Source organism: Chlorocebus sabaeus, chromosome 10 (genome assembly GCF_047675955.1).
Source record: "Chlorocebus sabaeus isolate Y175 chromosome 10, mChlSab1.0.hap1, whole genome shotgun sequence".
Taxonomy (NCBI): Eukaryota; Metazoa; Chordata; class Mammalia; order Primates; family Cercopithecidae; genus Chlorocebus; species Chlorocebus sabaeus.
This window is the reverse complement of record NC_132913.1, coordinates 52,690,630-52,714,557: the sequence shown is the minus strand read 5'-3', so window position 1 is coordinate 52,714,557 and position 23,928 is coordinate 52,690,630. Positions and strand designations below refer to the sequence as shown.

The following is a 23,928-nucleotide window of genomic DNA, read 5'->3' as shown; positions in this document are numbered from 1 at the left end:
GTTGATTACAATAGGCTATTAGCAGGAAGTGTCATATTGGATGACTTAAAAATCTAGTTTTATTATTTTACTTAATAAAATCTATCTACTATACCAAGAGATAAGAACTCATTTAAAGAACTGGAAAAATGAGATCGCTGTAAAATACTGGCAAAAAATGAGCAGCGTAGCCTTATTACTACCAAGCCTTTTTACTACCAGATTCAGCAGGTACAGATGTATCATATTTCACTGCTCCTTCTACTTCTCAGGAGTAGTCACTCCTTTTGGCCACATAATCAATTCCAAACTCTAGCATGGCTTTCCAGATTCTTCACCTCTGGTTATAGTCTTTCTTTGGATAGTTATATTCCTCTTTGATCTCTTAGCTGCTATTGCAAAGCTGATAAATGGTAGACACTCGAATATGTATTTAGTTTAGGTGAAAGAAAACAACATTACTCCTTGACCCATGGAATCATTGTAACATTTACTTGTATAATGTCCTCTTCACTTTTTTCACAGGTATCTTTTCTTTAAAAAAATGAGAGGGGCAGGTGCAATGGCTCATGCCTGTAATTTCAGCACTTTGGAAAGCTGTGGCAGGATTGCCTGAGTCCAGAAATTTGAGGCCAACCAGGCAACATGGGGAAACCCTGTCTCTACAAAAAATACAAAAAAAATGAGTTCAGTGTGGGGGCACATGCCTGTAGTCCCAGACACTCGGGAGGCTGAGGTGGGAAGATCGCTTGAGTCCGGAAGGTTAAGGCTGCAGTGAGCCATGATCACACCACTGTTCTCCAGCCTGGGTGACAGAGCAAGTCCTTATCTCAAAAAAATAAAAAATAAAAATAAATAAGAGAAGAAATATGTTTATATTTTAGATCTAACATATTGACAGCTAAGCAACATTTCTTCCTCCTTCTCTCACCATTGCTGCAGGTATCCACACCAGACTTTTTTTCAGAATTATAACTTGTGAAACATCCCATTCCTTACACTCCCCTCCTTTCTCCTACTTTCCCCTATCATTCCCTCTCCTCCTTTCTCCTCTTTCTTTACTTCTCCTCACCTCTTTTGTCTCCTCCCTTTTCTTTGTAAATAGGTCTGTATTACACAGAGTTCAGGAAAACAAGGGATTGTGTGAGATGCCCCAAGAATGGAGAAGATGAGAAGGAGAATCTTTCCTGTCTAGATCTATGAGTTAATGACAAACTGAATGTATGCTTTATGACTGGCCACCGTGAGCTGCCTTCTATTGGTCCAGATTAAAGGTTCTCATGCAACAAGGCAGGTAGCATTCACTGGAGGGAGCTATTTTATAAATGTTTACTGTTTCCTAGACCATCCCATATTCATTCCACCCAGTATACACTAGGGATAGTTAAGGTGCCATATGGGGTGTCTGTGTGTGCATGTGGTACCTGAAAACAGTCTCCCTAAACTATTCTAATAGAATTCCCTTTATACCAACCACAGCCCTAAAGAAGAACCTCTATTATAATTAGATCAATGTCAATCCCTCAATCTGTAAGATAAATACTCCGAAACCCATCCTCTTAGGAACTTTATTTTGTACATGATAAGTTATGTAATGAAGGACAGTTTGCACTTTCCGGATAATATGTTTTTCCTTTTGGGCAAAGGAGACCCGAATTTGCTCGTTCTTAGTCCTTAGTATGAATCAGCATCAACGATGAGCCTTCAAAAAATTAAATGCTTAAGTCTCACCCAGAGATACGAGTTCAATTGGTCTGGTCTTGGTCCATGCAGTGGTTTTTTTTTTTTTTTTTTTTTTTTTTTTTTTTGCTTCTCAGGTAATTCTAATATGCATTCAGAATCAAGAAAAGTTTCCCAAACTGTTCATAATTAAACGAGAAAGTCAAATCTGTGCCATTTGGGAATTTTGTTTATATATTATGAAAAGTTGCAGTCTAAGCCTTCTTAGAATTTTTGTAAAGAAAATTGTAAAAATAAATACCCAGATACTATGTGCACTTTACAGAGTGACAGCAAATTTTAGGGATCTAAGTCTAAGTGGTCTGTAGACTGTAATAAACAAGACATTTGGTGAATAGAAAAGAAACAAGGAGAATATCCTAAATGAAAAATACTGAAAACCCAAGGAAAGGATAGAAGGATATGAAGAAAAGTAGATCAAGAATACATAAGGAAGAAATTGAAATGGAAAAGTGAAAAAAAGAACAATAGGTGGACAGGAAGGAGAAAAGATGCACAACTTAAAGTGTTAGTCAATTTTTTATTAATTTTTGTAACTTTCCACTACTCTACCTAATGCCATATCTAGGTTTTTGGCCAATATTAAAGTAGTTATCCAATACAGTCTTCTTAATTAACTTCCATTCCATGAAAAAATTGAAAGATGAATTATCATAATTAATGTGTGTTCTTTACATTTGTTTTTCAGATAGATTATTTTTACATGATAGAAATTTACCTTTAAATGGCATTTCAAAGATAGAAACAAAGACAACAATTAAATACAAAAACAAAAGCGAAACCTTTATTCTTTTGGCTTGATTGTAATGTGGTTTACCGTTCTTTATGGTAACAGCATTTTCCTGCATGCATTTCACCAACACACTACAAGTCAATAGCTTTAGTATAGAGAATCTACATTTATTGTTGCTTGTGAAACACAAAGTATTTTGCTGTAACTGGTAATATAACTTCACTACCTGGTTTTGTGGGGGGGGGGGGGAAAGCTGGGATCCCATATTATATCTGATACAGTTCTAGTGCCATATGGGTCAATAAGATCTATCTGTGTAAACAAACATTGGAAAAGACTGATGATTACTGAATAAAAAGACTAGGTGGAAACATTGGATTCAAGCAATGCCAAGAATATCAGCTGATTTTTTTCTTTAAGCCTCTTTCAATGATAAGGCATTACTATGGAAAGCAAATAAACATTGAACTCAGTTTGAGATTTGTTTCACATTGAAACGTGTGCAAGTTTACAGTACTAAATAAAAAGCAGAAACCTACACTGCATCCTAGTCCTTGCTTCTTATTTTGTGAAGTGCTTCAATTTAAAAGTGCTAGGAACAGAAACTAACAATAGTGACTGTGACATCCACCTGAAGATACTTTTAATTTCTCATTTTATGTACAAAAGGCTGAAAAATAAAATAAAATGAACTTTTTACAGTATTTATATTTCCTTAGAAAACTCTAACCATATATTTTAAACAGATTTAAGCAGCTTGCAACGTGTTTGTACAGTCGGGCTTTTCATCATAGAGTGTTCAATTAAGGTTGGAAGAATAAAAAGCAAGAAGCTCTTCCTTGTTTGCTGCAACCTATTGCTTAATGACATGAAGAATGAGGTCTTGGTAGAACAATTTGCTTCACTTTACCACTGACATATGGCTTCCCATATTAGACTTCTGAACAGTGGAAGGAATAAGATACAGCAGCATAGGCAAGATAAACATGCAGCAGTGACAGCTTCAAACTATAATGGAACCAATTACATCATATTACCTGTTGAAAGCTTGCAAACTATACTTACTGTGGTACATATTTGATGCAATAAGTAGTGTGCTTAAATCATCATTTTCGTTTGCTCAAACATGCACCACTGGGTAAAATTACTATTTACAAAGCAGACTTTTATTTTTTAAATTGACATATACTATGTCAACCTTACCAAGAGCAGAAGATGGCTAAACAATACTGCAGGATAAAGCAGAATCAACTTTATAAAGTGGTGGTGGGGATGTTTTTTGGTCAATTCAGGTTTCTTAGAAAGGACTGATAGGATATTTTTATTTTATGCCAAAGGACACTTATCAAAAATGTGATAGTCATGCTGCCGGGACTGTGAATGACAATGTAATGGTATGTGTACATCTGTGTGTGTGTGTGTGTGTATACATATATATGTATATACACGCACATATACATATATACATATATACATGTACATTTAATGGATTATGTAAAAATAAAGCAACTCTTTAATGCTTGTGATTCTATGGAACATTTACAGGCACATTAAATTTTTTCTGGATGAGACACCTTAAAAATACGAATAGCTATTTAAGCACCTCAAAAATCTAAAAACATCCTGAAACAAGAAGTAAAGTCTTTCCTTTTGTGATGTGATTTTTTTTTCATGTGTGAATGAGAATTGCAGCATGCCTCCATTTAAAATATATCCAGTTATACAATACAATAGAGAAATGTAGAATTCCCTCCCTTTAATCCCTCTCCCCAAACACAAACCCATTTACAAAAATAGTCACATATAATAGTAAACAACCTGTGAATTAAAAAGAAAAGTGATAAATTCACAGCACACGTTTTGTAAAAATATGGCAGATGTGGCAGTTACAACATAAACAGTGGTGACAATTACTATTATCAAGTGTCACATGTTGAATTTACATAAAAATTTAACTTCCCTCCCCCCTTTAAATTGGTTCCTATCGTCTGAGTAGCCATTATGCCTCTGCTCTTCAGCAGTGTCAGCTGGTTGTGAAAATAGAAACCTCCTGTCGATACTACTTCTCCAGTTTACTGAGTTCCAGTTTGCTGACCAGAGGTCTCTGTCTTGTTATAGGCACTGACCTTAAGTATACATTTGTAAAAACAGTCAGTTTGGCATAGACCTCCTGTGGGAGTCCTGTAGACACAAACACATCACCATCACGGGCTGTAAACAATTGATCACAAAATGGAATATTCTTGGTTTCTTTTTACTTTTTACTTTCCCTGATATCTTTCCCTTTGTCTTCCTTTTCTGATTTGTCTTTTTCAAATTTTTCTTTTTCCGGTTTGGTCACACTATCATACGAGGGTGGAGATGTGGTGGAAGGCGTCATATCGGTTTTCTCTGGAGTTGAATTCTCATTCAGTTTATCAATGAGAGTATCTTCTTTGATAGGTGTTCCGTCACATTCTTTGCCTTTGTCTTTCTTGTATATACTTGATACCTTTTTAACTTTTTGCTTCAAGAGGTAGCGTCTGTAAGCCCTCTGGATAATAATAGCAGACACCTCCTCTTGTTTGCGTTTCAACGTGGTGGTAATGGGCTCATAAGAGACTTTGGAGGGGTTTGATGCCATGAATCGCTCTTCCATCTGTATTCGAAGGGCATCCATCTCTCCACTCTCACCCAAAACACGCTTTGTAAAAGCAAATAAGATGTCGAGGCAGTGGATCCGGTCACCGCTGACCATGGGCAGATCCATGGCAATGAGCTGGACTTTGTTGGGTTTTGCTATGAGAAGAGGAGGATCCAGGGCATCTGCAAAATCAGAGAGCTTGGCAAACTCTATAAACTGGGTCGCATCGGGATCAAACTTCTCCCAAACCTCATAGAACATCTCAAAGTCATCCTCACTCAGGGGCTCTGCACTTTCTTCAGTAGCAACACTGAAGTTCTCCAGGATGACCGCGATGTACATGTTCACCACAACCAAGAAGGATATGATGATGTAACTGACAAAAAAGAAAATCCCAACAGATGGGTTCCCACAATCTCCCTTAACTGAGCTTCCAGGGTGATCTTTTTCAGGGTCACAGTCTGGAGGTCCACTATTAAGAATAGGCGCTAGCAATCCATCCCAACCAGCAGAGGTTGTAATTTGAAACAGGCAGATCATGCTGTTGCCAAAGGTCTCAAAGTTGAACATGTCATCGATCCCAACTTCCCTCTTAACATAGGCAAAGTTGGACATCCCAAAGATGGCGTAGATGAACATGACCAGGAAGAGCAGGAGGCCGATGTTAAACAATGCAGGAAGGGACATCATCAAAGCAAAGAGCAGCGTGCGGATCCCCTTTGCTCCTTTGATCAGACGTAGGATTCGGCCAATTCTGGCAAGACGGATCACTCGGAACAGGGTAGGGGACACAAAATACTTTTCTATCAGTTCAGCCAGAAACATTCCTGTAGAAAATCAACAAATAACAAAAATAATGTTATACTTAATAGTAGCAAATGAAAGTTTACATAATTACGTTAGTTTTATAAAATGTGAACAGGACAGTTAGGTACATGTATGTATGCAAATAATCTGCAATATTTGTTCAGCAAAATGAAACTGGTATGTTTTGTGTTATAATATTGACATCTTTTAAGTGAAGATAACAAGCGTCATTTTTCCTAGTTCAAGGAAAGCATCTATCAAAAAAATGACTCAACCCTGGAAGGTCTAAAGACATGATGAAGCATACAACGGCCAAGTACAGAAATTAATTTATATGTCCAAAATACTAATTCTAGTATTTGCATAAGAACTAAAGGCATATGATTTTGGATCAGGAATATGAGAGTTCTTAACTTTCAGAGATGGCTGTGATCCTGTTTTATTTGGGAGTAGGCAGTGTGATGTACAGAAGAAAACATAGACTTTGGAGACAGATATACTTGGGACTGAATCCTGGCACTTGCTTTTATGCATCAGTAAATGGTGATAATATCAACTTTTTCTTGTGGTCACACTGACCATTTACTGAGTCTTTTCTTCATGCTGGGCACACTGCTAAGTGCATGTATATATATACATAATCTGATTTAATCCTCACAACAACATTTTACAGAAAAATTCCTTGCAAAACCAGGAATTGGAGAGCTGAGGTGACTTCTCTTAGGTCATTGAGCAGGTGTGTAATAGGGAAGCTCCAGGGCAGATATCAAATCTTACCTCCTCATGCTACCTCATAGCACTTATGTGAGAATCAGATGCAATGGAACGTTGTTACAATGTTCTATTCTACTAAAGAAAGTAGTTTAAAGAGTGCTATATGATTTTCCCCTCCATGTGAATGTTCTCTTTCCCCATATAGGGAGAACAGTCTCTTAAATCTTCTTATATTTACTTCCAGTATCTCATTTAGTATCTTATACATAAACACTATATATATATTTTTCCAATAAGCCTTTTGCACTCCTAGCACTTGATATATGTATGTATTCTAACATTAATGTATCATTGATGTTAACAAATCTGTTTTGGATTTTCAAACAAAATATCTGCTTCCAAAAAGAAATACTGCAAACTACAGAAAACTGCACCCAAAGATAACATGAAACTTATATATGTGTAATTCTATATATAACTGCACATACACAATATTCCAATTATTTAAGAGGTCATATTTATCAATTATGTGACCACTTCAAATGATTTATGTATATATGTGGGTGGAATGATTGTTTATTCAAAGTAGTAACTATCAATAGCACAGGAGTATGACCAGGTACAAGAGTATTCTGCCAAAGTTGCAGTTACTGTCTTCTGAGATGAGAATGAATGAGAATATATGAAAATATTAAATGAGAATAATTGAAAGCTGAAAATACAATTTCATTTTATTCCACTCATCATTTCAAGTACGGCATGCAGTTAGAGAAATGGCAAACTAAAGAAATGGACTATTAGATTTTTATTTGGGAGTTTGGGATGAATGAGAAAGATTAGTGAAAAACACCTCTAAAGTTTTAAAACACACATTTTTACTACTATATTTCTTAATTGAATAAAAGCACCTCTTCTTACCTACAATGGAGAGAATGACCACCACAAAATCAAAAATATTCCATCCAATAGTGAAATAGTAGTAACGAAGAGAGATCAGTTTCAGCACACATTCTCCAGTGAACAGAACAATAAACACCAGATTAATCCAGTACAGAATGTTTGTCATTTCTTGACTCTGGTCATCGGTTTCCACCATCATGGTGACCATGTTAAGGCAGATGAGGATCATGATGCTGATATCAAAGACTTGTTTGGTTACAAAATCAAAGACCATTCCTTGGAATTTGTTCTGGAACAAATAATACGCAAAAGTTCCATTAGAAACTTTTAAAAAATTGAATTCAATTCTTCTGATTTTAAGAAAGCAACATAAAATTGTTGCTTTTATAAAAACACACCTTTAATTCTCACAACATTTTAGAAAAAAAAAAATTCCTTGCAAAACCAGTGACTGGAGAGATGAGGTAACTTGCCTTAGGTAAGTAGTGTATATAGGGAAGCTCCAGGTTAGAACTCAAATTTTCTCTCTCTGTTTTTTTTTTTTTTTTTTTTTTGAGACGGAGTCTGGCTCTGTCACACAGGCTGGAATGCAATGCAGTGGCGTGATCTTGGCTCACTGCAACCTTCACCTCCTGGGTTCGAGCGATACTCCTTCCTCAGCCTCCTGAATAGCTGGGATTACAGGTACACCCCACCATGCCCGGCTACTTTTTGTAGTTTTAGTAGAGATGGGATTTCACCATGTTGGTCAGGCTGGTCTCAAACTCCTGACCTCATGGTCTGCCCACCTCGATTTCCCAAAGTGCTGGAATTACAGGCATGAGCCACCATGCCCGGTCTCAAATCTTATCTCTTGATGCTACTGTATAGTACTTATGTGAGGATCAATTGCAATGGAACATTTTACAATGTTCTATTCTATTAAAGGAATTAGTGTATTTTATTTTTGTTGTATACTTGGAAGAAAATTTTGTATATTGTATATTCAGCTCTATTCAAATGTATTTGTTTTATTTATACTAACAATGATACCAGGTTTTATAAACTCACCTATTATGTTCTCAGTGCACAGAACACTATCATGTTATGACGGACAGTTAGTAAATATTTGTCATATAATAAAATTTTTCATCCCATGTGTTGGGAGGGTATTAATTTTACTTTAAATAACTAATAAATAAATACTTCTCTAAGTTTTCCTCTCTCTTTTTAAATTTTTCATCTGATTTCTGACTTTATATTCTCCCACTAAAGCTACAGTATCTTAAATTTCATCTTAAAGTTCAGCTGAGATGCCTTAAAAATTATTATTCAAGAGAAAAAGCTTCAGTGGAAAAAATAGTGAAATCTGACTAAGTTCTGTATTTTATTTAATGGTATTATACCAAAGTTAATTTCTTAGTTGTGAGAATTGATCTATGATTGCATAAGATGTTAAATTAAGAGGACACTGTGTCTATATTCATTAGAGTATGCATTATGGGTAACTCTTCTGTAAGAATAAAATTGTCTTTTTAAAAGTCACAATGGAAATATTCAACCTTTGCCCTAATCTATTTGGACCTTATTTCCAAGTACTAACTGCCTTGTGTCTTGCTTATGAAATTAAGTCCCCAAACTGTAAAACAGTTCTGATCATTGGTTTCTGCATTGTTCCATTTTGCACGTATCTGCTTTGTTTCTCAGGTAATCTAGGGATCCAGTCTTGACTTACCCCTGTTGGGCTGCCTTACTTTACCTTTGCAACTAGAATGACTGATACTCTGCTACATATACACTTAATGGCTTGTTTTCCCAGATCCTGACACTTTTAGTGACCTGGATTCTACATCCTAGTGTTCTGCCCTCTTTCTATAGGGAGGCTTCCATTACTTCCAATGGCGATTTTTGGACATCAAACACTACTTGTTCTGTTTTGTTTTGCTCTTTCCTCTGAATGCGTATTTGGCCTATTCAACTAGATTTCTATTACTGCAGCTGGATCTCTCCTCTCAGGGCCTCTTTCAACCTAATGAATGTGTGTAGTTTTAGTTCAAACCTTTCCTTATTAATTCTTAATTTACTGTAGTTTACCTTTCCAAGTCTGGTATGTTCCCCTTACTTCCACCCTCTGATATTTCCTACCTACCACTCTTAGAAGCTTATGAAGGTTCTACTGTATCGTTTTACATAGTTTATCTGTCTACTACTCTGTCTAAAACAGATGTCCCCCACCCCTTCTCTGTCTCATTAATTCTAACTCAGTTTTGAGTGTAAAGCACTTAGTGCTCTCAGAAAACTGAGTTTTTCATTGATCATAAAATGTATGGCATTGTATTGCAAATGGTTTGCTCTTATTCAGTTTTAGTTTTCTTTCTCTTCCACTTGTTTCGAGGCCCCTCAAAAGCAGAGCAGTGCCATTTTTCTCTCAGATATGCCTCCTAGAGTATAGCAAGTTAAAAATATATTAAAAGCAGAAATTTGTTCTTAATTTTAATATCACCATGACCAATAAAAAGCTCCTTAGATTCCCTACTCATAGAGTTGTCCAATGGGACAGACACTTAATGTACAACTGCAATCCCAAGTCTCTGTGTTCTGTTCTCCCGTTTAAATCCTAGGGTGTCAAATATGTTGGAACAAGATGGATAATTCTGAAGATCTTACTCACCAAAAATTTATGTTCTGTAACTTCATCTTGGCTCTTCACATTTAACAATTAGCAATCCTTTGTCCTTCATTTTCTCCAAAGATAATTCCAAACTTCTCATAAATTTCCACTCTCTTGCCCTCTATTTTTACTTTTTTTTTTTTGAGAACATTAAATTTAAACAGTTTAAATAAACTCCTCTATTTCCCTTTGCATTTCATATTATCTTAATTTCCACGTTCTTTTCATTTATTGCTCCAAATTCATTAGAGGACTCAGCCCCTTTTTCTTTCTAAACCTACCCTAGACCACTATGTTCTTGTCCCACATCTTGTGCATTTTTATGCCATAATTATTCCCTCTCTCTTCGATCTTTTCCTCTCTAAAATTCCTTTTGCTTTGCTTTGAACCTCATCTCTCAATCTTAAGAAACCTTTATTTTGCTACTTCTTCTAAATATTAATCATTTATTTCCCTTCCTCCTTCCTCTCACTCTCTTACTCTGCCTTGGTTGCCAAATTCTGCAAACTAGTATCTCCAGTTTTCTCACCACTCATGTCCCTTCTTCCTTTCCTGCATGACACCAGTATTCATCCAGTTGTGCAAAGCAGAAACACACCAGTCATTCTTGTTGGTTCCTTCTTTAGTTCACATATTCAATTAATAGACAAACTTTTAAATTTCACTCTGGTGATAGCTCACAAATCCATCCACTTTTATTAATCTCCACATCACTATGGTTCAGGCTACCTACCATCTCTGAAATAGCTCCAAAACAAGTCTACAATGTATTCACACAGCCTGTATGAAGCTGATTGAGTGATCAACACAAAGCCCAGACTGACTGGGTTCACTTTAATGGTTTCTTACTGCTTTTAGGATGAAAACAATTCCTGAACATGGCCTCCAAGGGCCAGAAAAGTTTGGGCTTATCCGAACCTCTTTATTCTCAATGTGTCCCAAATGAACTTTGACTTTCTGCACTCCAATCCCACCAGTCCTCCTACATAAGGACCTTCACATATTCCTTCCCCTTCTACAGGGCTCTTCTCATCCCACTCTAGCTATTGATGCTTTCTATTCTTTTTCCATCCTCAGCTAGTGTATTATATTAATAAAGCTTTCCCTAAACTTCCTTGATTAATCGGTACCCTCCCTATAATCAGTTCTCACAGCTGAATGTATCCCTTTTTTCCTGGGATATTTCCATTTTTTGGCATGACTATTTGATTACTATCTGTTGCATTAACTAGACTCCAAACTGTTCAATATTTAAGTTCAAATGCTTGGCATACTACATAGTACATATTGTCAATGAAGAATATGTGGATTTTACCAGTTACTTCGTAAGTTGTCAAATTGTCACTGATAACATTCTAGCTGAATGTGTTGAACTTTTTCCACGTACCCCTACCACTACCCAGGTAAATCCATGTCATTTGATGGAAGTAAACACAATCTCATTTCTTCATTGATTTATTTCTTCCTATATCTTGGTGAAGTATGCAAGGTCTTCTGAGAATTTTGTTTTATTCTCTATTCTAATTATTTTTCAAAAATGAATCTGTGCTTCAGAGCTCTACTGAATTTTGTTCTGACAACTCTAAAATCCTTTTCTCAGTCTGGACATTTCATAGGCTCTGACACTATTTTTCCCAATGCCTTCATATGACTTCAGTTTATGATAGTAGAACCAACAATCTCACAAAACATCAACAGGTTTATGTTTTAGATTCTCTGTTATCTACATGTCCTCCCTCTTTTCCTGTGTTTCATAGGTGCTTCATCCCAATTGAGTCTTCTTATTGGCTAACTTCACTCCTGGAGTAGTTCCAGTCCTGTTGGTGTGACACAGATTATGGACTCATCTTCTTGTATGTAAGGGTTTATCTTCTTGTCTATGGCCCAGGGTTATTTTGCCTCTAACATTTTTCCACACCAGTCTCTAGGTTAAACTCTCTAAAATCTTTCTTTTCACATTACTAGGCTGTTCTGTTAACTATATTGCATTTGTGTTGCTTAATTAGCACAAATTTCTTCAGACTTGTATGGTAACCTTGACTCATTTAACTTGGAAAACCAGGATTTACTACTCAGTAATTCAAATGCATCACTATTCTCCGCTGATATATTTATCTATATGGCTATGAAGTATACATGTTCTCATATAGTAAATGTTCTCTGTGTCTCTCTCTATTCATTCAAATTGTATTATTTCCTAAAGACTAGGCTCAAATTGTACACCCTTTATGTTTGACCCAATATAGCTATCCATTTTTTTGAGTTATTGGCCGGCTTACCAACTGAACACTTAATTATGGTCTGTTTTATATTGTCACCAATAAATTTATAGAGTCAAGATTTCTGAGAAACACTGAAGTGTTTTATACCATGTATATCTTGGGGAAGATGTTCCGAGACTTATATATCTGAGCTAGTCCTTCAGGAGTGATAGACAAACTTAGCGATTTTCCTGGCAGCAACTCCCTGCAGCAGCCAAACTGAACGAACAGTATCACTGGCAAATATACACCTGGAAGAGCCATAGAAAGCCCTAAAAAGAATGCTATCATCTCATTTTAGGGTGGGATAGTAGGAGAAAATATGAAGTTGGCCTTTTTTTTATTTAACCAGAAAAAAGCAAAACCTGTGGCCTGTTTCATTAATGATTCCATTCAATCTGCAGAGTTGAACAAAAACTGAGGCCAATCTGGGATGTACCAATTATTCTAATCCATCTCCTCTGTACTCTGAAAACATTTAATATTTTCACATTATGTATGTATGTATGTACGTATTTTCTTTTTTATGTTATTAGAAGCTTCTTAATGACATCAGCTTGTATGATACTACTGGCACTTAAGTATAGCAAATTTTATTCCTATGTATTTTGTATGTTTACATATAAAATATGTTATGCCTTATATAATTTAAACATATTACATATGTAAAATACATTTATTCAAGCTATTTAGGCTAGCTACTCACATGGTTAAGGTAAAAAACTTTGTGTTACAAAGCCACAAAAATAACTAGTTTCTAGAAATTCTGGGTGTGAAAAGGTTAGGTAACATAGCTTTAACAGGCAATGAAAATACATTATTCTTACAGCAGGTCGAGGTATGGGTTTTTGTGGTTTCTTTGAACCCAGTTTTTTCATTGCATTGTAGTATTTCTTCTGTTCTTCTGTCATAAAAATGTCTTGACCTCCAAAGTAAAGAAATGAAAGCAAAACTTATTAAAATTGTGCTCTTTGCTGGTTATAAAATCCACCTTAGTAATCATGTGAAAATTGGCTCCCACATTTCATTCTATTGTTGCTAATATCTGTATTTATGGAGATGCCTTTATTCAATACATAAATTATGCCATATTAGTCATATTTCTAGACTAAAAATATCAAAAATATGCTATCTGAATTATTAATTTCTTTAAAGCTTATCCATTATCAAATATCTCAAAATAATTTCTGAATTTTATATTTTTTTGGTGATTGCATTTTGGAGGCTAAAGGAAAGAGTATGAAATATTTAGTTCATATTTCAGAGCAAATATGAAGTTTTAATATACTTATCTTCTTTTTCTGTTGGTTGAAGTTGTCTATGATGACACCAATGAAAAGATTCAAGGTAAAGAATGAACCAAAAATAATAAAGATGACAAAATAAAGATACATATACAGGTTGTCTTCATACTTGGGTTGCAATTCTACCTAAAAAATATGAAGAATTGTAACCATTATATCTAATACTTGTTTCATAAAAAGTACAACAGTAAGTTTTCAATTATCTAAGCATGTTTTAATCCCTGGAATGAAAAGAAACAAACATTAAACAGATTTTATGAGCCTTCAAATCTCACATGCTTATTGAAGAGTTCTGCAAGACTATTCATTACCTGAGAAAATAACTCGTATAGAAGTCTGAAATATTATAGACAATTTCATCCAATAAATGCCCAGATTATGAATGCACTTTCCTTTGTAAGCAAAGTTCCCAACACCGCATGCAAATTAAAGATTTCCTCTTCTTACAAAAGAGATGTCAGCGTCACATTATTCTATGTCACAACTTTTAAGATTTACTTTCTCTGCCTCAGTTTTCTCATCTGTGAAATGAAAATAATCAAACCTAAACCTCATAGTGTGGTTGTAAAGATTAACTATATTAACATATAATATGCTTAGAACAGTGGCAGTCAGTAGTAATTACTAAGTGTAAGGGTTTGGTATAATACATTTCTTTAGATAGGCAAAAATCATTGTATTATGTCTGCATGTAGGTATAGAGGTTGATCTTTCCTTTCTGAAAATGAGTCTATTGCTTTATCCTATTCAGTAGGGACAGTTTCTGTAACAATGATACTATCACTTGTCTAGCCCACTTTTGATTAGAAAAATGTGTGATAGTAGGTTTGAGCTTTAGGTCTAATAGGTCTAATAGGACATTGTTCTAACCAACTCAGTTAACCAATCCCTGATGATGATAATAGATTGATAATAGATGCAAGTGATAACCCACTGTGTTATTAAATCAATTTAGAGGATTATGACCAGCATAATTTTTTTTTCTAATGAAATACAGCAAAATGGAAAATATCAGAAATAATGTAAAACTACTTATTCTTTGATGAGATTTTATTTGTGTATGTGAGTTTAGTTACCAGTGATGTAAAATTATATTTTTAAAATTCTTGAAAGACAATATACATATAGGAAAGTGCATAATACATAAATGCAAAATATAATACATTTTTATAAGTGAAATCCATAACCCAGGTCACTCCTACGACTTCAGAAACCCTTGGTGTATCCTTCTCAAACATAAACTCCATCACCCCTGCTAGAGGTAGTCATTATCCTGACTTTTATGGTAATTATGTCCTGGTTTTTTCTTTCAAGTTAACACCTCAGTATGCATTTTTGAACAATAAGCTTAGTTTTGTCAACTTTGAACTTTATGTAAGTAGAATTATAGTATCTGTCTAGTTTCTTTAACTCAATGTTATATTTTTAAGGCTCATCCATGTGGTTGTATATAGCTGTATTCATTCATTTTCATCACTATATACTATTCAATTATTTGCCTATTTCTACTATTTTTTATTTGCTCCCAGTTTTATCAAGTGAAAAAAAAATGTTATATTCATTTTTGTACATAGATTATCTTAAACATGTGCATAAGTTTCTTTAGGATACATTGTTCAAAGTAGAATTGCAGGATTAAAAAATATCTTTAACTTTCTCAAATAATGTGATCATACCCAACTGTTTTTAAAGAATTATTTGTCTATTTTTTTTCCTATCAGCATCGTATGAGTGTTCTTATTGCTGTTTATCCTTGGTAAAACTTGGTATTGTCAGACTTTTTAGTATCGCCAATCTGGTAGGTGTGTAGATAATGTTTTATTTTGGTTTAAATTTGCATTTCTCTGATGCAATTTACTAATTAAAGTAAGATCCAGCAACTTTTCATAAATATAGTGCTCAATTGGCTTTCATTTTTCTAATATGCTTGTAATTCCAGGAGTTTTGCAGCAGGAAAGGTCTGCTAAGTTATTAAAGAAGAAACTGAAAAAGTGTCATGCCATACAAGCTATTGATAAGGAAGGTGGAGAGAGCTTTGAATTAATTAATCAAAAAGGTAAGAAACTACTGTGGAAAGTGGGTATGAGCCATTATTTGTGGTCAGGGTTCAAAAACTTGTTTTACCATTTAATGCATTAAGCTTCTTTGCTTCAGTGCTAAAATAGAGCTAGTATCCCCTATACAATAATGTTGTTATTTAGGATTAAATGGGATAATGTGAGAAAGTCCTTGGCATAGTGAGTAGTGATAAACAACAAACTATTATTACTATTCAGAAAAGTCTCATAACTGGAATTCCTGATAGCACTTACAGAGGATACAATGCAGGGCTTTTCACGTTTTCTTGCTCCCTCTCTGTTTTTATGAAGTGGAAAAAACAAAAAACAAAACCAAACCTTGAGAATTCTTCACTCAGAAAGCTAGCTGCTGGTGCTAGGGAAATAGCATTTTGAGCTTTATTATCACGCTCTGGCATACCAGAAATCAATCTCTCTTTTTTTTTCCCCCCAAAATGTGACTTCATTCCTCATTAGTGAGAAATTAATGAAAATTATAGAAAATAATTCAAAGTACTGGTGTGTATAAAGTAGATTCAGAAAGTCCCTCCCTTCTACCACTTAATCTCACTTTCCCAAGAGAAACACTAAGTTGTTTGTTTATTTTTGTCCCCATTATTAGTCATATTTTTCCTATTATAAGGAAGATCAAAAGCTGGAGGAAATCTATGACAGATGAAAAGTATTGCCTGTGAGAACTTCTAATCCACAAATGACCAGGACTATGAGAGTCAAAAATAAAATGTCTCATTTTGAAAATACATCCAATAAAGTTTTGTGTGAGGTGCCTTGCTAAATACTAGAAAATATATGTTAAAAGATACATAGTGATTAGAGAAAATCATCCTATGATAATTTTGAAAGAAATAATATGATTAAATATTTTATCCTTATGATATAGATGTTTTATACATTAAGCACATAATTGTATTTTATTGACAATGTCACTAAATTATAATATTGTAGAAATATACATTTAATCAAATTAAACAATTTCCCTCTAACTAACTTACATTTCTTGAGTCAACAGCTGCATACATAATATCCATCCATCCCTTAAACGTGGCCTGTAAGAAAAGTTGTATCATTTTCTTTTTTTCCAAAATTATAATTTTAGAAAATAAATTTGATAAGAATAATTGATCAAGATTCTATTTGACCTGTATTCAATATAGGCATATAAATAAGCTTGAAATTTGTATGTACTTTTTAGGCAATGTTTTATGATATGCATTGAAAATACTTCAACTTTGTATTCCTCTATAACATCTTATGTGCATATTTAACCCCATTTATAATTAAACAATGATCTACTGTAACAATATGCTACCATAAAAACAATATTAACAATGTTTTACTCTGATGTGGTTATATAAAAATATATCATGTAATTTGATGACAAGATTTCACGTATATAGTATCAGCATCAGACAAGTTCAAAAGTATGCTGCGTTATTTATCTTAATGCTTTCTTTTCTACTTATTTTTTTCTAAATGATTATTACCAATCACCAATCATGACAGTTTATTCTTGAAAACCTTCTTAATATTATTGAACATACTATTTTGAGGTAATTACTCTATAAGAGGCAGCAGTTTCCTAATCTGAAAACAATATATTCCACTGCATTTCCTTTTTAAAATGTTTGTTTTCTGTGCCGTTGACATGGTAATCTTGAAACCAAAACTTCTGTACGTTTTTTTCAGTTCCTTAGTGCCACAGGCTCTGCCCCTTTCCTGACTATTTTAATAGTCATGAGGATCGTGTAAGTGGATTGTGTCCGGGAGCTAGTGGATATTTAATACTGCAGTCAGTTAAATAGCTGAATGAATTCTTATGAGTGCATAGCAGACACAATAGTCTTAATGGGAAAGTTTTCATTTGCAAGAGAGCAATTTTCCTATCTGAAAGTCTCTCTCTTTCTCTGTCTACACACACGCATGTGGACACACACACACACACACACCCCTTTTAACCCCTCTTGGGGCCAGCACTTCTTTCCTCAGAGTAGGAAGGGAGGAAAACAACGAGTGCCTAGATAAAACACCTAGTGACAAAGGACTTGTGCTGGAGACAATGATGTTTTTAGAACTTTTCAGCCTGGGGCAGAAAAGATCATTCAATCATGGTAAGAGGAATCTAGGCAGATGGGCCTAAGGAAGTATTTGTAAACACTGAGGAAGAAGAATTTTATTTTATTATTGTATAGTATTATATTATTTTTATATGGTTTTAGTGCATCTATATAGAGTTTCTAAAATGTATATGCATTTTTGTTTCAATTGCTTTTCAAAAATGTATTCATTTTTTAAATTGACAAATTAAAAATGAATATATTTATGTTGTACAAAATGATGTTTTCAAATATATGTATATTGTGGAATGGCTACTTCAAGCTAAGTAACATATATATCGCTTCATATACTCATTTTTTGTGATGAGAAAACATGATATCTACTCTCTTAGCTATTTTCAAGTATGTATTATTATTAACTATAGTCACCATGCTGTACAATAGCTCTACAGAATGTATTCCTCCTGTCGAACTGAATTTTGTATCCTTTGACCAACATCTCCCATTATCCTACAGCCCCTGGTGATTGTCATTCTGCTTTCTGCTTCTATGAGTTTGTGTTTTTTAGATTCCATATACAAGTGACATCATGTGTCATTTGTCTTTCTGTGCCTGGCTTATTTCACTTAATATCCTCCAGGTGAATCCATGTTGTATAAAAGGACAGGATTTCCTTCTTCCTTTAAGACTGAATAGTATTTCTTTGTGTATATATACACACACACACACACACACACACAAAATATACATCCAATAAATTTTTAAATGATTATTACCAATCACCAATCATGAGGGCTTATTTTTGAAAATATTTTTAATATTGTTGAACATACTGTTTTAAGACACTCTGTAAAAAGAAGCAGTTTCCTAAACTGAAAACAAATACATTCAAGTGCATTCACTTTTTGAAATACTTTTTCTGTTGTGTGGACACAGTAATTCTGAAAACAAAAGTCTTGTACATTTTCTCAGTTTCTTAGTGCCACAGGCTCTGCCCCTTCCCTGACTACTTCTATACACACACACACATATAGACATACACTTTTGATATATATGTGCATATAGATATACACATATATAGTGTGTGTATATATATCTATATGTGTGTATATAGAAATATGTATGTGTATATATACATATAATATACATAGTAATTCTGAAAACAAAAGTCTTGTACATTTTCTTAGTTACTATGTATATTATATGTGTGTATATATATATACATACACACACACAATTTTCTTTATCCATTTATCTGTTGATGGACAATTAGGTTGTTTCCATATTTTGGCTATTGTGAATAGTGTTACAGTGAGTGTGAGAGTGCAGATATCTCTTTGACATGTTGATTTAATTTCCTTTGGATATATACCCAGTAATGGAATTGCTGGATCATATAGTAGTTCTACTTTTAGTTTTTTGAAGAACCTCTGTACTGTTTTCCATAAAGCTATACTAATTTATATTCCTGCCAACAATGTACAAGGGTTCCCCTTTCTTCACATTCTTGCCAACATTTATTGTCATTTATCTGTTTGATAATAGCCATTCTAACCAGTGGGTATCTCATTATGAGGAAGAAGAACTTTACACCCATTTTAATTACACATCATGGAAAATAACAAAGTGATTACTTACTACTTGAAGTAGAGACAGATATCCAAGTCCCACGTTATCAAAGTTTACTTTCACATTTTTCCACCTGGCAGTTTGATTGCTCTCAATGAGAGCTTTGCACTCGCTGTAGTTGTTAACCACGCTTACATCAAACATCTCTCCAGTGGTGTAGTTAATACAATGGTAAAACTTGCCAGCAAAGAGATTCACTCCCATTATACTGAATATTAGCCAAAAGATCAGACAAACCAGAAGTACATTCATGATAGATGGAATGGCTCCTAAAAGAGCATTTACGACAACCTGGCACAGGATGAGAAGGAAGAATAAGTGAAAAGCCGACAACAAATATTTACTTAGTTTTAAACACTATTACAAAAACAGTCAAATGATTAAAAAAATCTGTTTCAATTGAATATTGGGAAGAAACTGGACTCTAATAGCTCCAACTAAGAATTTTAAAATTATAAATCAGAAGACTATACAAGGAATTTTATATTGGAGAATGTTTTCTCAAGAGGTAATAATATACATGTAGCAAATTTACCTCAAAGGATGGAACTAACAGTAAATGCCAAAAATAATTAAGAGTATAAATAGTGACATAAATATAGAAGTCAACAACACTTTTAAAAAATCGTACAAACCATACAATTTGCTGCCCAAAGAGCGTAAAAGAAACCACTTGGGGATCAAATTCCACACAGAAAATACAAAAAGTATTCTGGTACTGAAGGTTTGATACCTTTTGCTTATTAAGCCTTCTACTGCAAAAACTTTTCTTTCAAATTGGTAAAGTAAAAAGAATTTAACAGCTAATAACTCTTTTCTATGTAACTATGCATATACAGACACTCACAGACACACATCTACACACACCATTCATCTCTGGTTGTGACTGTAACATGCAGATGAAGTCTAAGTAACTACTTTCAAATATTACAAAAAGTATCATTTTTAAAAAATCCCCTTTGAATCAGCTAAAACCACTGAGACAAGGCATCATCATTTTCTAGGTGGTGGGTATGTGGTCTCAGGTTTTGTGCCTCAGGGGATGACAAATGTCAGCACAAACTCCTCTGTTCTTTTGTACCACCCTTCTAAATGAGCGTTAGATTTCCAGTTGACCTACTTTTTAGCCATCTCAGCCTGTGTTTAAGAACTAAAAGGCCTGATTCAAACATCAAAGGGCTCAAAGTGTATCACAGCGGAGTAGTGAAGAAATGATGAGTAACGATTTGGTAGGCTTAAACTACAGCGAGTAGGATTTCCTGCACATTTATAAATGAAGTGAACATAAATAATCTTGATTCAAATCAGCAGCATAACTATAGAGATTTTTCCAAGTGAAAATCTAGCTAATCAGAAACAGTCCCTCTGGCATTATTATACTCTGTGAGTGACTCCAGCAGTGCCAAGTATTATGGACATCTGGTAAATATTATTTTTGATTGATTAGCTATGTCAGTATGAATGTGTGGGACACAAATTTTCCATAAATTTGACATTTCTATGATACAAAGTGTCAGTCTGCTCTCAATAATAATTCTGACAATTTCTAAGGCATTCAGTCTTACCCTCATTCCTTCAAACCGGGACAAGGCTCTCAGTGGCCTCAGAGCTCTTAGTGTTCTGAGGGATTTGATGGCACCAAGTTCTGAGTAACCCAAGGCATTTGCAGTTAAGCTAACCAATGAGACCTATACAGAAAAAGCAACACAATTTTCTTATTTACATACAAAAATGTCTACACAGTTCAGCCTTGCTCTATGCAATGAATCAGTAATTCTCAAGCTTTCATGAATTTCAAAATCACCCAGGGGTCTTGTTAAAAACACCAATAGCAGAGTCTGACTTAGTAAGTTTGGGGAAAGGCCTATTTGCATTTCTACAAGTTCCCAGGGTGAAGTTAATGATACTAGTCTGTGAACACTTATTAAAAAGAAGCCCATATATGTGTCCTTTTTTAAGATTCTTGGTAGGAAATGTTTTTGAAAAATTAAAAGTAAAGAAAAAAAAAGAGAGAAAAATGTGATCTTCCTCTACACATCTGTAAAACTTATTTCTGTATCATTTCTAATAATATTGAGCAGATCTGAAATGGAAAGAAACATTTGATACACAAGTAAACTATGCAAACCACTGGTGAATATGAGCATGAACACATTTAAAAAGGCCTAGGCCTCTAAAAAGCAGCTTTGACTTTTTACAAATTTCAGTGTGAAGGCCATGATATCATTAATTAGGTCAGACCAAATTAGTGAATAAAAAAAGTTGAGATTTTATGATAAATTAGAAATTGCAAGAACAATATTGTCTTTAGTTATTCATACAGATGACCAATGTAGTTGATAAAAATTATAAAGTCTTAGCTAAAAAGGAAAAGAAAACTGGTCAGGGGAACATACACATGTCCAATTTCCTTTGAAAACATATAGAAAAATTATTAAAATTATATAAGCTAAGTAAAGATATTTTGTTCTAAAGTGCACCTGAATTTCAAAAGCAGGTAAATAAAAATAAATATGCAATATAGTTTTGCAGAGTATGGCATTAATATATATTTGAAAAATGTATTTTTTAAGCAAAATAAGTGAAGCACATTGAAAGTTGTTACAAAAAACAACTTATTCAAAACAATTTTGCATGTGCAATTTGAAAGTGAAGCCTCTTGAATACAGAAAACAATGAGCTATAAAATTATGTCTTACATAGTTAATATAGTTCCCTTAAAATCCAAACTTTTAGGCTTTGTAAGTCCCTTCTTAACAGATCATTGAAAAATAGTTACTGAATTATCATGACTGGTGAAGCTTTTCTGTATTTAAGATATGAGGACCTGTAGTACTTTACCTTCTCTGAAGACAGAACCAAAAAGAGATAAGCATAAGTTAAAGGACGAAAGATAAAAGTTAGACAGAGGAAAATATTCTGAATGGGGTAGTATTTACTGACTGAAAAGAGGTTGTAAAACATTCAATTTTATGTGACTTGTGTAGCTAAATGTGAAAAAGGAGATACATATAGGCCTTCTCTTTCTGGGACATTGCAGCAATCTCCTAATTGGCGTTTTAATCTCTAAATAATCTCCTTTCTATTCCATCGTTCACACCTCCACCTAACTTCCCTCCCTAAAAGAACAAGTTGGTCTTGTCACTTCCCTATACGTAATTCTTCAATAGCTTCCTCTTTATTAAATCATAAGTCCAAATTTCCTTGGATGGCACCTCAGGTTCTTCAAACTCTTCTCTAACTTATCTTTCTTACCTTATCATCCCATTACAAAGGCTTACCTCACCCTATCTACTTGTTTCTGGAACCCGCCCTGCATGTCATGCACCAATGTTTTAAGGAATCCATGTTCCTCCCTGTTGCGGGAAGTCAGGGACCGCGAACGGTGGGACTGGCTGAAGCCACGGCAGAAGAACAGAAATTGTGAAGATTTCATGGACATTTATTAATTCCTCACATTAATACTTTTATAATTTCTTATGCCTGTATTTACTTTAATCTCTTAATCCCGTCATTGTCATCTTCTTCGTAAACTGAGGAGGATGAACCTCGCCTCAGGACCCTGTGATTGTGTCAACTGCACAAATTGTAGAGCATGTGTGCTTGAACAATATGAAATCTGGGCATCTTGAAAAAAGAACAGGTTAACAGCGATGTTCAGGGAACAAGAGCGGTCACTTTGAACTGGCCGCTGGTGAGCCGGAACAGAGCCATATTTCTCCTCTTTCAGAAGCAAATAGGAGAAATATCGCTGAATTCTTTTTCTCAGCAAGGAATATCCCTGAGAAAGAGAATGCACCCTGAGGGTGGGTCTATGAACGGCCCTCTCAAGGCACGCCGTCTTTTATGGTGGAGGCTGAAGGGATGAAAAAAGCCCCGGTTTCCTGTAGCGCTCCCAGGCATATTAGGACGCGGAAATTCCCGCCTAATAAATTTTGGTCAGACAGGTTGTCTGCTCTCAAACCCTGTTTCCTGGTAAGATGTTATCAGCGAGGATGCATGCTGGAAACTTCATTAGCAATTTTAATTTCGCCTCATCCGGTGGTCCTGTGATGTCGCCCTGCCTCCATCTGCTTTGTGATATTTTATTACCTTGTGAAGTATATGATCTCTGTGACCCACACCCTGTTCGTGCACTCCCTCCCCTTTTGAAAATCGCTAATAAAAACTTGCTGGTTTTACGGCTCGGGGAACATCCCGGATCCTGCCGACATGTGATGTCTCCCCCGGACACCCAGCTTTAAATTTCTCTCTCTTGAGCTCTTTCCCTTTATTTCTCAACCCAGCCGAGACACTTAGGAAATAGCAAAGAACCACGTTAAACATGAGGAGCGGGTTCTCCCGATACCTCCCTCAGCTGTGCCTGCTGGCATTCACCTCTGTTAAGCTCCAGCTCACACTCCACTTCCCTCTTGAAGCCTTTCCTCCTCCCTCAAGTAAAGAGGTGGCACTTCTT

The 23,928-nt window shown here is 34.8% G+C and overlaps 1 protein-coding gene across 8 annotated transcripts in view; it reads right to left on the bottom strand.

Moving 5' to 3' along the window:
• Positions 1–2,476: 2,476 nt before the first annotated feature.
• Positions 2,477–23,928, bottom strand: part of SCN2A (sodium voltage-gated channel alpha subunit 2) — a 162,691-nt gene continuing 141,239 nt past the window's right edge. For 6 of the 8 annotated variants that reach the window (XM_038001996.2, XM_073019772.1, XM_073019770.1 and 3 more), the window contains 7 exons: positions 21,038–21,160; positions 19,482–19,763; positions 16,782–16,835; positions 13,700–13,837; positions 13,235–13,339; positions 7,515–7,785; positions 2,477–5,902 (listed from right to left, as the gene is read on the bottom strand). In XM_038001996.2, the coding sequence (XP_037857924.1) occupies positions 4,707–5,902; positions 7,515–7,785; positions 13,235–13,339; positions 13,700–13,837; positions 16,782–16,835; positions 19,482–19,763; positions 21,038–21,160 (2,169 nt within the window). In that variant the 3' untranslated portion in view covers positions 2,477–4,706. Of the gene's footprint in view, positions 5,903–7,514; positions 7,786–13,234; positions 13,340–13,695; positions 13,838–16,781; positions 16,836–19,481; positions 19,764–21,037; positions 21,161–23,928 lie in introns of all 8 variants that reach the window. The other 2 variants (XM_073019771.1, XM_073019773.1) reach the window with 1 other exon arrangement.